This window comes from Poecilia reticulata, linkage group LG21, assembly GCF_000633615.1.
Source record: "Poecilia reticulata strain Guanapo linkage group LG21, Guppy_female_1.0+MT, whole genome shotgun sequence".
Lineage (NCBI taxonomy): Eukaryota > Metazoa > Chordata > Actinopteri > Cyprinodontiformes > Poeciliidae > Poecilia > Poecilia reticulata.
Genome location: NC_024351.1, coordinates 6,987,749 through 7,000,374, shown reverse-complemented (window position 1 = coordinate 7,000,374; position 12,626 = coordinate 6,987,749). Strand labels below are relative to the sequence as shown.

Below are 12,626 nucleotides of genomic sequence, written 5' to 3'. Positions count from 1 at the left end.
GTCTGTCTGTCTGTCTGTCTGTCTGTCTGTCTGTCTGTCTGTCTATCTATCTATCTATCTATCTATCTATCTATCTATCTATCTATCTATCTATCTATCTATTAAAGTTTGCACAAGAACTTTGCAGGAAGTTACTGTCTGTAGCAGACAAAGACAGTGAATTATCAAAGCTACACCTTTGCTAATGAAATTTAGCAAAGGTATAGCAGAATTCAGCAGAAGAAGCAGAAGTTTGTGTGCAACTGGAATTATTTGAAAAAGTCAAAAAGTGAAACAGAGCTTAAGAAATAGCATAATTAGCACCAGAAGCGGGAAATTAGTACAAAACCGGAAATAGTCAAAACAGTTGAACAGTGAAACATATTAGAAAATATAAATTCGCAGAAGCAGAAATTAGTACAAAACCAGAAATATTTGAAGAAGTGAAACATAGAAAACAAATAGCATAAAGGAGCAAAAGAAGCAGAAAAGATTGATATATAAATTGCTACACTTGATTAAAGTTTGCAGAAGACCTTTGAAAACAGCAACACCAGTAAAAGCAGAAGGCACATACAGAAAGGTAGACAAGCAGAATGCTGAGACACAGATAGAAACAGACCACAAGAGAATGAAAGTCTGAAGGTCTGAGAGAAAACAGTATGACTTGTAGCAATGATAGTTAATTATTTCAAAAAGTACAATAGTGAATTTTAGCAAAAGACATGGCACAAATCTCCAGTAGAAGCAGAACATTTTGATATATGAATTAGCACAATTAGTTGAAGTTAGTAGAAGTAGTTAACGTCCAAAAAATCTGAGCAGGATCTTAATAAGTGAGAATGCGGTAATGCATTCTCACTGATAATATGGAACATCTTTTCACATAGATTTAATTTGCCAGCATACAGATAATAACTGCTTTGATTTGATTGATAAAATTTAAATATACAACTGTTCTCTTGAGAGTTAGACTTATTTCCCTTTATAGTCTGAAGGGCCGCAAAAACCTGTGGCGGGCCGAATTTGGCCCCAGGGCCTTGAGTTTGACATCTGCTGTAGAACGTAATCTCAACAAAGACCGTTTTCAGAAAAGATGCATCACTCTGTAGATTACAAACAGTTTTAGCTTAGTTTAGCTTTAAAATGAGGTTCAAAAGTGTTCGGGGGATTCAGAAGTTTGGTAAATTGAATATGTTAACTAAATTGTACTTTTGTTTTACTCTTAAGGTCTTTCTAAATTATTTTAACCTAACTTCATCGCCATTTACCTATTAGGAAAACTGACGAGTGATGTCCACTCGCAAAAATTGACGATCTTTGGTAGACATGTAATGCGGAACAAAAACAAATATGTTGAAAGGTAACTTGATCCGGCAGGGAAGATGGAAGGAAAGACTTCTAGAGAGTTTGATGAATTGTGTATTTTCTGCCATTTTGCGCACAATAGAGACGAAGAAACGACCATTCTTAAGCAGGTAAGGAGTTTTTGTTGGGTTTAAAGAGGAAGGATCTGAAACTCTTAGGCCAGAGTTTCAGATTTATGTTTTGAAACTCTTGTCACGTTCCGTTGTCACAGAACGTGACAAAATAAAATAAAATAAATCCCGTCCAGGATTTTTATTGATCTATCTACAATAACTCTTTGAAGAATTTGAATTAATATGAGTTACAACAACATTTAATTTCCCTTTGGAATCAAAGTATATTTGAATTTAATTATATATTTCAAAATTTTTAAATGGATATAACGTCTGAATGTGAGTTTGCATATCTTTGGGTGAGTAAGTGGGTATTATTTATGTGTTTGGAATATTTAAAAGTAAAAAGACAAAAAAAGTGAATGGAACTTGTCTGACGTATTGACAGCACGTCTCTGATCACCCAGGAAGTTAAACACTTCCTACTGGTCAACTTCCTACAAGTCAACATCTCATTTAAGGCATCATGACCTTAAATGAAATAATTTCACTCTTCTACAGGACGAAGAGTTTGTTTGCTTCAGAGATATTGATCCTGCTGCTTCTCATCACTACTTAGTTATTCCTAGAGACCACATTGTCAGCTGCAAATCACTGAACAGAAGCCACATTGACCTGGGTCAGTGACATGTTCTCCTTACACTAGTTCTATTATATATTTTTTTTATATATCTGCTGCTCATAGTGGCCAGCAATAACAAACCATGTGTTCAACAGTTGAAAGGATGGCCAAATTTGGGAAGGAAGTGCTCCTGGACCAGGGGATTACCGATATGAAGAATGTAAGGTGGGTGACTAATCTAACAAGTGTGTTTATTCTCATTTGTGGCCAGCAAACTTCCTCTGGCCTTTCTTCTGTCTGTTTTTTTTTTTTTCTAGAGTGTTTACATGAGGGGAATAAAATAGAAATATACAATGTTTGCAATGTAAAACAGGTCAAGTTTATAAAACAAAACAGGAATGAAACAAAACATGTCAAACACAACATGGAGGGTGACCAGAAAATGTCCACAAGGAGACAGGTGGAAATGGTTTCACAGATTGTGACAGTAGAGCAATATACGAAATATAGCAGATAATAAACTGACAGACAATCAAAATGATCAAAAGTTGGTCATTTTAACCACAAAGTTGGCATAGTGAGGCAATTCATTTAACCATAAAATAACTTTAAACATCCTAATAACTTTGGAAATGTCAGGAAAGTACTGAATTTGAATCTGAAATATGTGCAAATATATTTCAGGCCTGGATTGGTGGGAATAAAATTACTTTACAGACTTTCTATCAAATTATCATTCTTTTCTTTCTTTCTACATTCCTTCCTTTTTTCTTTGTATCCTTCCAATCTTTCATCTCTGTTTCCCTCCTCCATCCTTCTTTTCTCCCTTCCTTCTTGATTCTTTCTTTTTTTTTCCTTTTTTCCTTTCTTCTTTCCATGCTGTCTCTTACTCTGTAATCCGTTCTAACTTTCTTTTTTAACTTCTCTTGTTTTGCAGGTTTCAGATAGAAATGTGCATATTTTTCTGTTCACCAGTTATTGAAGGCAGTTATCATTAAGGATGAATCAAATACTTGGTGCATAAACTCAGTAAGAAGTGTTTTTATTTGTGCTTTAAAATGGAAATTGAAATTGAAAAAGAACCCTGAAATTCTGAGTCAGCTGCAATACGAGACATTAGAAGTGAAGACAAACTTGTAGCAACTCTGTAGCTTCACTGACAGCTTGTAAGTCTGCGGCAAAAAGAAACTGAGCGAGCGTGGCACTGATGTGTGTTTGTTCTTCAGGTTGGGGTTCCACCAGCCTCCCTTCATCTCAGTAGGACACCTTCACCTCCATGTGCTCGCCCCGGCCAGCCAGATCTCAACTCATATGCAGCACAAGTTCACCCCAGGAACTGACCGTTTTATTACTGTGAGATTGGCTAACAAATTTTCTTCCTATTTTTTTTTCTACCATTGTAATGTTTTCTTCACTTAAAGAAGAAAACATTACACGAATCAGATATAACGACGTGTGTCCTTTCTCTACTCTTTCTCCAGGAACAGTCTCTAAGGAAGCGTTTAAAGAAAGTGTCTCCACTTACCTTTGCAAGTTTTAGACAACATTTGGGATTTTAGGTTTTGGATCTGACATTCACCCTAAAGGGCCCACAGCGAAGGAACCTCTAATGATCGTGCAGCTGTGGCAAAAAAAAAAAAAAAAACTCAGCCTGGAAAGAGACTTTTTACAAGCACTGGGTGTTAAGAGAAAAACTAAATTCAGGTGTGCTGTTTTGAATATTTATTGTTTTTTCATCCATTATGTAGCACAGAGGTCACAAGGGGTGCTAGTGCCTATGTCCAGTGGGATACACCCTGGACAGATCGCCGGTCCATCGCAGGGCAATACAGAGACAAACAGGACAAACAACCGCACACTCACACTTAAGGAGCAGCCGAAGTGCCCTGAGAGAACCCACGCATTTACAGGGAGAACATGCAAAATCCAGGTTGGATGGAATTCTAACCCAGGACCTTCTTGCTACATGGCAACTATTCTACCAACTGCACCACTGTACAACCTACACATTTATTTATTTAAATCATTTTATCTTTATGTTTAGTTACATTTACATGTTAAGGAGACAATAAGCAAAACTGTGGCCTATAAATCATCAATTTTAGATTGTATTGTTTACTGAAATCTGTGCAAATCAATTTGTTATTTTATAGTTATTTATAATTAATACCAAATGAACTGTTACATAACTAATATAAACATTAAAAGATGATTTTTGACTTGTTTGAAAAATGGTCTTGATATATAAAAAAGATGCGTACGTCTTTTAAAATGTGGTTTTTAACAGTGAAAAAACCAACAATCTTTTTTTTAATCACAATAGAAGATACAAATTGTGATTGAAAAAAAAGCTTCTTGTATTTATTCTTTTATTTATTTTAAACTTATAAATGTCCATTTAAACTTTTAAAGCGATGAAACAATTGTTTATAGGATTAAAATTCTCAGAATTTGTGTCACCTCAAAATAGTTTTTGTTCACATCATTTGGAGTCAAGGGTTAAAATTTTGTGTCTGTTGTGCTTCTTTAATGTACAGCATACAAGCCAACTTATATTGTAATTCAAGTGCTGAAATCAAACTCATCCGCTTGATGTATTTTTTACTTTGTCAGTGTGCTTTGGATTCCTCGCTTGTAGGACAATTTGTAATAGACATAATGAAGTTTACTTACATACCTCTAAAAATTGTCAGTTTTTTATGATGATCAAGACAAAGTATTTCAGCACTTTTTTCCACATTTATTGTGACATACATCATACAAATAAACTAAATATAATCCAACATGTTAGAGAAAAAAAAGACATATAATATATATATATATAATATATAAAGTCTATAGGATATAAAGTCATCCTATAGTAACTCTGTTTAACTCTGCACTTACAGTGCACAATCAGGTTTTTGCAGCATTATGCAAATACTGCAATAACCTGAGTGTGCACTGTAAGTGCAGAGTTAAACAGAGTTACTATAGGATGACTTTAATAACGGCATATTCATGTGTGTGGGTAGCCCAGTGAAGTTAAGAGTCCACTGGGCTTTTACTAAAAAAAATTGTGGCCATTTTTTTTATACCACAAAAAATTGTGGGATAAAGGCCACATCAGGTAGATGAAAATATCTGGTGCTTCCTTTAAATACGACAGTTTTTTTTTGTTATTGTTTTTTTTTTTTTTGTTTGGTATTTTATTATTATGAGATTAGGACGATTTATGTCTGCCTGTCATGGCTGGTGCTGACGTTGCATTCTTCACATTCTACGTTAACGTGAAAGCGTCGCTGCTGTGGTGAAGTCCCGCCCCTCCCATCGACAACAACTGGATTCCAGCTATCTGTATTTTCGACAACTAGCATCGCTAGCCCGCTAACGATGGTTGCGTTCATAAAGAAGTAACGTAACCTCGGCGGACTTGGGTTTGTTTCTTTTAATCCGAGACGGGCTCCGTTTACGGCCCGCGTCGTCTATGCAAGCTACTGGACCAGCGGCCGCAGAGAGACTCGCTGGCGTACCGTCCTTTAGCCTTCTCCGAAACAAGATTAGCAGCTATCGCTAGCTGGCTCGCTGACAGCTGCCTGGGTTAGCTACGTGCCTTTACCAGCGACGTAGCAAGGATTTATTTGATAAAACAATGAGTCGTCTCTGACATTGGTGAGTCATCGTAGTAGTTTAATATGGTTTATATTTTTTTAATGTTGTTTTTAACGCAACCGCGCTAACCATCGGCTTGTTTGTAGCCACACATACAGAGCCACGCCTGGACCATTTAAATCACTGCGCCGCATGACACTGGGAACTTACTTCGGCTTCAACGCGCCTACGACTGTGCAATGTTTGTGTTCAGGATACTTAAGGCATTTCTACTGTTTTTGGTTCACAGAGAGTACTGAGGCCTTGTTGGTTGTCACTTAGGAGTTATCCGAGCCCATTTCTTGCAAGGTGGGTCTCGGTTGACTCTGCATTGGTGCTATTGAAGATACGCTCGTCCGCGCACGCTGGTTTGGTTTTACCAGAGCTGCCAGTATGATGCCAGTGAGTATGATCGCCTTTTAATAATGTTGATTTGTGTGCTTAATTATACAGAAATCCTATGTGCTTTCACTGGGTAGGTGAATTTTTTCCCAAAGACTTATTTAAAATAAATCGCTTATTTAAATGATAAAAAGTGATGGCATTTAAAACATTTTGGGGTCATTCCTATGATTTTACATAAAAATATATTCTGACCCAAATGACTATTTTTTTAATCAAATTTCTTAAAATTTCACCAATTAAAAGTCAATTTAGAGTTCTACAAAACCTGTTAATATTTTATGTTTTTATTTAACTGAAATTAATATTTTTAATTGACTTGGAATTGTTAAATTCTTGAATTCAGCCAAAAGACCAAGTTCCTTACTGTACTTTTTTTTTTACAATGGAATACAATGCTGGTATAGTTTTTCATAATATTTATTGTTAATTTCTCAAATTAAGACAATTTACACTTCACACCAACCTAAAACACAGCTGTGGAATAAAAACCAAAACTATTTTTATGGGTAATCCAAAAAATGGCTTTATTAAAACAAAAAGCTTCAGCGTTTCGATCCTAAACTATGCCATATTTTGTATTTGTGTAAAGGTATTGCAATTTAACTTTTAATAAATGCCTATTTGAAGCCTAATAAGAAAATACAGCATGATTTGCACAATTTTATGTCTAATTATAACATAAAATACATTAAAGACATCTTTTAATTTTTTTTATTAAGATTGTTTAATTGAACCTTATTCAGGTAACACTCTAGCAATATCTGAGTACTTTTTATTTATATACTCCATATTATTTAACTCGGCATTCACATTTTCATACATTTTGCCAAATAAAAGAAACATTTATCACCTCTGCTGCTATTGGCTCCTTTCCACTTTATACAAAAACTTATTTAAACAAAAAAAGGCACTGGCGTACCTAAAGGAGTGTTTTTTTTTTTTTTTGCTTGTTACATTTTTCCTGTACCCTGTATTGACCTGGTTTTATTGTTGTGTGCAGTGTAGAATATAATATCTGAATTGCAACTCTAGTACTAAGGCTTTGTTGTTGTCCGTCAGTGCTGAGGATGCAGCGATGAATTTTGTGGAAAATTACAACTCTGTAGGTTGTTCAGAAGAGAGAACAAACACAAATGCTGAATCCATAATGTCATGATAGAAGGAGGTAATTTATATTTGGTTTGTTATCTAAGAGTTGCAGGAAACAAACACAGTGAGCCTTTTGAAGCTTTCAAGTGTACAAAGTCGCTCTACGTTTGTCCCAGTGGTGACCTCCTCCGGTCCAAATGCGGCCACAGCCTCGGCGATCAGTTGCATCCTGTGGCACCAACCAGATATCGACGGAGTCAAAGAGTTAGAACAGCAGAGAGGGACTCGGTTCTCTCGTGTGACTCGGCCAGCCAATGAGACCTCAGTAGATCTAGGTCTGTGCGACTGCGTCAACTAACGCTCTGTTGTTGGGGGGCGGGGGGGCTTTTGAGCTGAGTGGATTGTCAAGAGGCATTAATCTCACACTGCGAAACTGAGCAAAGCTTGACTTGGAGGAAAAAGTAAACTTTTTTTTTTTTTTTAATTCTCACTTTTGTAGATTAGTTGCTTTAAAAGCAACACCAGGCGAGCCACCATGCTGAAAGTGCTTGTCATAAAAAAGTAAAGTATTTGTAGTTGAATATGGAGGGTTGTGACTGTTTATTCTTTTTTATCAAACCCAATAGGAGTAGATGAATAGAGTCAGGTATTGATTTATTTAGCAACTTTCAGTTGTTTAAGATGCCTGTTTCTATTTTGCTGCTTGAATAAAATACATTATTGATTATGCTTTCAAAGTTTTGTCCTAATGGACATTAGTCAGCCTTCACTCTGAAGCGCTCCCTTATGAAGGGCGGATAAGACGTTGTTGGACTTTGACACCTTTTTGTCTGCCAGCTGAGGCTTTTCTTCTATTCTTTTTCAAGACCTTGACAAATCTACTTCATGTTCTAAATGTGAAATATTAAGACTTGCTGCATATTAACAAACAAACCTGCATAAATGCTCAGGAACAATTTCCTAATCGGCTAAAGCAAGCCTTAAATCTGCTTATTCAATGTGGAAAGATCCTGTTGCCACGTTGCTTAATTCAAAGCAAAAATAATAATAATAAAAAAAACCGATGTTTATTCAGGTTTATGTTGCGTGTGTTTCAATTTTTCATTCATACTGAGGCTCTTTTTCAGTATTGTTTGTGTTTAAATACAGAGAATTGTGACATGCAGATTCAAAAAGCCCTTTCATCAAAGCACACCGGTTTATTAATGTTTACTTATGAGAGGAGCTTGTTAAAACCTTTTGAATCAATGATATGCAGCAACAAATCACAAAGAAACGGTCATGAGTCGTCCAAAGATTGAAATCGAATCTATTCAGTTTAAATGTGCGTGCAGTTAATGCTTGGAAACGACCAGGGCCATGTAGACACTCCTGTTGTTTACCACTGCCTCATGCAACACTGACTGAGCCCTGAATATTTTTCCTTCCCACAAGTTTCTTATCCTCAATGGTGTCATAATAACCTGTGTTGACACAATGGAACCTCATTCCTCTGCCTCAGTATTTGGTTACAATGCAATACGTGCTTTTCTTTCAAAGCTGAACATTTTCTCTGGCATCATTCAAGTTCTGAAATAATATTTTATGGGTTTTTTTTCCACTTTTAGTTGAAGTAGAGGGAGAAAAAAGCTTGAAGCAGTTGGCAAACATACTTAGTCAATCATTTGCGATAAAGCTCAGATGGTTTTGACTGTATAAGTCTTGTGTTCTGGTGTCACTATTTTATCTTGCTTTAGGACAGTTTTATTTTGAAACTGGTTTTCATGAAGCAGCATCTTTCTCCTGCTTATGTGCCACTTTATTGTGAGTAAGCACAGGATAAGACTTGAGTGAGAAAATGAGTGTTTGACTCATCAAACCAGGAATTATGTCAGCTGAGACTTTTATGTTTTGTTTTTTTCTCAAACAGTGATTGATCGTTTTGTCCATTCACCATTTTTCTTGCATTTTTGCAATCTTGATCATTTTGTACCAGACTAAAGGAGCTGTCTGCCATGGGATATTTCATACTGACCATGCATCAGTATGTACCCACCCTGACTACCAATTGATGAAACAAGGAGAGTTGTGACACAGACTCCAGCGTTGGGTTTATAAAGGTTATTTCCTCCTCCTCCATTCTGGGCAGAATATATTAATATTTACTAAAAGTAATTTTTTTATTTTTATTTTAAGAACGGCTTCTGTAAGCAACTGTGGTTATGAGTTTCACTAAGACTTGTTTGACTGGAGGTTATTATCTGTCATGTTTGATTATTTAATAGCCCCAAAAGGGGTTTAGAATTGCAATCAGGGAAAACAGAGTTCAATATAAAAACACCTAAGTGTTATGCCATAAATTTCAGTAATGCTTATGGTTTTGTGATTTTATCTTTATTGCCATAAATCATCAAAACCCAAAACTTCAATGCGAGTAAACTGATTAAAGGTTACAGAGAGAAACTATGTTCATTAGGTGAATATAGTAGTGAAAATAGGGTGACTTGACCTGAGGCCTTTATCATTTGCTGGATTATTCTGTTCATGTTTGATACGTGTGGTGTGTTTTTGTTTTTTTTAAATCTTTGAACCCAGTGAGCATCAATCTGAATCATCATTAGATCAACTAAAGGTTTAGCTTTTCAGTAAGATTCTGTCATTCTTAGAATTTCACTTGAGGTTGTGGAAAATTGTTTTCATTTACAATTCTGTCAAGGTCTTTGATTAATAATCAGGTTTTAGAATGTTAAGTCTTTACTTTCATATTATAAAATGCTGCTTTACATATTTGGCCATGAAAAGACTGATCCCATCCTCCCCCCCCCCCCATGACGCCACGGTAGCCAGCACCACATCCCAGCCACAGTCTTCTGTCAGAAAGTCTTTTCGTTATCCTCCTCTGCCCTCTCTCCCTCTTTTTCATTCTCTTCCTCTTACTGTTAGTTATACTCTTGCTCACTCTCCCCCGTCCATCTATCCCTCCCTCCCCGAACTGTACATCCAGCTCGTGTTTTTTTTTTTTTCCCTCCCAAGTCTCCTCTGCAGCACTTTTCTGATGCACGCACCGCTGTCGGCTTTAGAGGTCTGCTCGCGATGGCATAACGATTAAGTCCCACGACTGCAAAAGCAGCAGCAGCGCCATGATGAAGAGGTTTGTGAATATAATGCTGCGTGGCCTTGTTAGCCTCTCCAAGGAGAGCCCTATTTGGGCAAAGGAACACCAGCCGCTGCCAAAAAAGAAGATGAAGAGGAAACGGAGGGCGGTGAAGAGAAACAAGAGTATGGGCAGACGCAACTTAGTGAGGGCGGTTGGTATTTCTCCAGTGGTCCTTCAACAGGATCACTGGAGTTCCTGTTTTCTGAGCTGCTGTTTTTCCTGTGCAGATTTTTTATTTTTTTATTTTTTTCTGTCATGTTTTTTACTCTTATTAGCGGATCATTTAAGTTTAAATTTGCAACTTGTTTTCCTGATAAGCCTGAGTAATTGGTTTGGTTTGGAGGCAGACGATTAGAATTACATTATTAATTGTTGGCTAAAAAAATCTGCATCAAAGTAAAGTATTCTAAAAGATGTAAACAAGGAGGAATGTGCTCAATTCTCCCTCAAAGTGAGGTATATGTATAGCTTCATTCTTTTTCCCAGTCATCATCTGAAAATGTTTGTGCCAGTAATGTGTCACCACCCTTAACTTATCTGCAATAGTTCACGTCAGCACAGTTGGAAGCAGCATCAAAATGGATGTAGGTTGTTTTTTTTGTTTTGTGTTTTTTTTTTTGTCATACTTGTAAAGGAAACCCAAGCTAAAATATTTGCACGTGCTGCAGAACCTTTGGGCTTCTGGTCGCATTAGTCAGGCTTCAGAGAACAAGTGATCATGCTGGTTAATTTAGCCCGCTGTTGAAAATGTCAATGAATCAGATGTCTGCATCATTGAAATTCTGAGTCATTTGTCTCAGAAAATCTCCTGGAGTTACAGTTTAAAGGTAGCTCAGTGACTGGACTGTAAATTATATATGACGGTGCTGCAGAGCTGTAACCGGACACTGGACCCTTTTCACAAATGTAAATGTGAACTACTTTATTTTAAATGTAAACACCGAGTTTGTTTAAGGCATAGCTCTAGGTTTATTTTATGCGAGACTTGTCACATTTAGCAAAAAAGTGTATCTTTAATCCTTTTCGCTTCGTATTACCAGTAACATGAAACCAACATGTAGTGTGTTCTCACTACTATAGCAAGAAAAACAAGCATATGTGCCCAAAGATTGAGAAAGTTTAAATCTGTCATGTTAGAGCATTAGTGGACAACTTGTGCCTCCTTGATCACGTATTGCCAACTCCTACCCTTAAACTGCCTTGTTGGTCTTTTGTGCCCATTTATACAGACCTACACATCCCTTTTGGTTATGGTTTTGAAAAATGATGCGGACTTGTGGTTTAGAGTGTTTCTCAACGCTCAGCTGAAGGACGGCTCCCTCGGCTTGGCTTGCAGTGATGAAGGCAGAGTGAAAAGAGTTTTCCTCTGTTATGGAGGTCCGTGTGTTTTTGAGGAGGAGGTCAGAGATAACCTGTCAGTGACCCGAGTGTCTGACGTCATGGACGTATGTAACCTTTATTTTACCAGGAATGCCTCATTGAAATTAAGAACCTGGTCAAGACTGACAGAAGCCCACAGACAATAAATAAGCAATAGTGAAACGTAAACTACCATAGATCACTTTGCGGGTAATGGGATTCATCATATTCTTCAGATTTATTTGCTTTATTAATTTATTGAGATGGTATATTTAACCAGTCAGATTTTTGTGGCACATTTTAGCAGTTTTTTATTTGATCTCCTAAGCCTACTATACGATATTAGACAGTCTAAAATGGAATAATATCTTTCCTTCAGTGAACACAATTAATCGTTTTAGTCCTTGACCGAAGCTGTTAACTTGGAAACATCTTCAAGGCTAAAGTAAACAGCATTTGTTTTTTGAGGACAAAAGGCAACATCTTGTTAATTTTAGTGCCAGATGGGACTGCTTTGAATTTAAAAGTACAGCAGTGATGTAGAGTAGCTTTTGCACAAAAAGCCTACGTTTTTGTAACAAACATAAATTCATAGTTAATGTAGTAATGGGCACAACTCCAAAAGACAGTATTATTTTGCTTTTTTGTTTTACTGTTTTTTTTGGGGGGGGTTTTATCAGTTACATATTTTATTCTTAAGTATCACTTGCTATATGGATACATTGTCATCTCACCTACCAAGGCAGGATGACCGGTTTATATGCTTGTTTTCCAACTTTCGATGATGTACTTGTAACATTAGGTTTGTAAAGATAAATAAATGCGGCGTCACTATCTTCTAAATGCTCCCCCACCCCACTTTCTAAGAACTTTAGTTGAAAATTATCTTCCCAAATGCAAGTAGAGACATTATTCTGCGTTCCCTTCCAGCCTAAACTGCATGTTCACCACAGTATTGGGCCTTAATCTATGTAAACAGAAAAGT

At 36.6% G+C, this 12,626-nt stretch overlaps 2 protein-coding genes across 8 annotated transcripts in view; both read left to right on the top strand.

Annotated features, from left to right (window-relative positions):
• Positions 1-1,300: 1,300 nt before the first annotated feature.
• On the top strand, positions 1,301-4,241 carry LOC103457580 (histidine triad nucleotide-binding protein 3-like). Its single transcript, XM_008397842.2, has 5 exons — positions 1,301-1,457; positions 1,962-2,079; positions 2,178-2,247; positions 3,249-3,375; positions 3,504-4,241. The coding sequence occupies exons 1-5, from the start codon at positions 1,365-1,367 to the stop codon at positions 3,579-3,581; spliced, it is 486 nt and encodes a 161-aa protein (XP_008396064.1). The 5' UTR covers positions 1,301-1,364; the 3' UTR covers positions 3,582-4,241.
• A 1,053-nt stretch (positions 4,242-5,294) lies between these two features.
• Positions 5,295-12,626, top strand: part of ppp1r13bb (protein phosphatase 1, regulatory subunit 13Bb) — a 29,607-nt gene continuing 22,275 nt past the window's right edge. For 5 of the 7 annotated variants that reach the window (XM_008397846.2, XM_008397851.2, XM_008397848.2 and 2 more), the window contains exon 1: positions 10,283-10,433. In XM_008397846.2, coding sequence (XP_008396068.1) covers positions 10,290-10,433 — 144 coding nt within the window. In that variant the 5' untranslated portion in view covers positions 10,283-10,289. The other 2 variants (XM_008397849.2, XM_008397850.2) reach the window with 2 other exon arrangements.

What these genes read in the sequence shown, in the direction of transcription:
- LOC103457580 (XM_008397842.2), top strand. Translation starts at nt 1,365, where the DNA reads ATGGAAGGAAAGACTTCTAGAGAGTTTGATGAATTGTGTATTTTCTGC. An exon ending in AAACGACCATTCTTAAGCAG is followed by an intron (nt 1,458 to 1,961) that starts GTAAGGAGTTTT and finishes ACTCTTCTACAG; the next exon opens with GACGAAGAGTTTGTTTGCTT. An exon ending in ACCGATATGAAGAATGTAAG is followed by an intron (nt 2,248 to 3,248) that starts GTGGGTGACTAA and finishes TTTGTTCTTCAG; the next exon opens with GTTGGGGTTCCACCAGCCTC.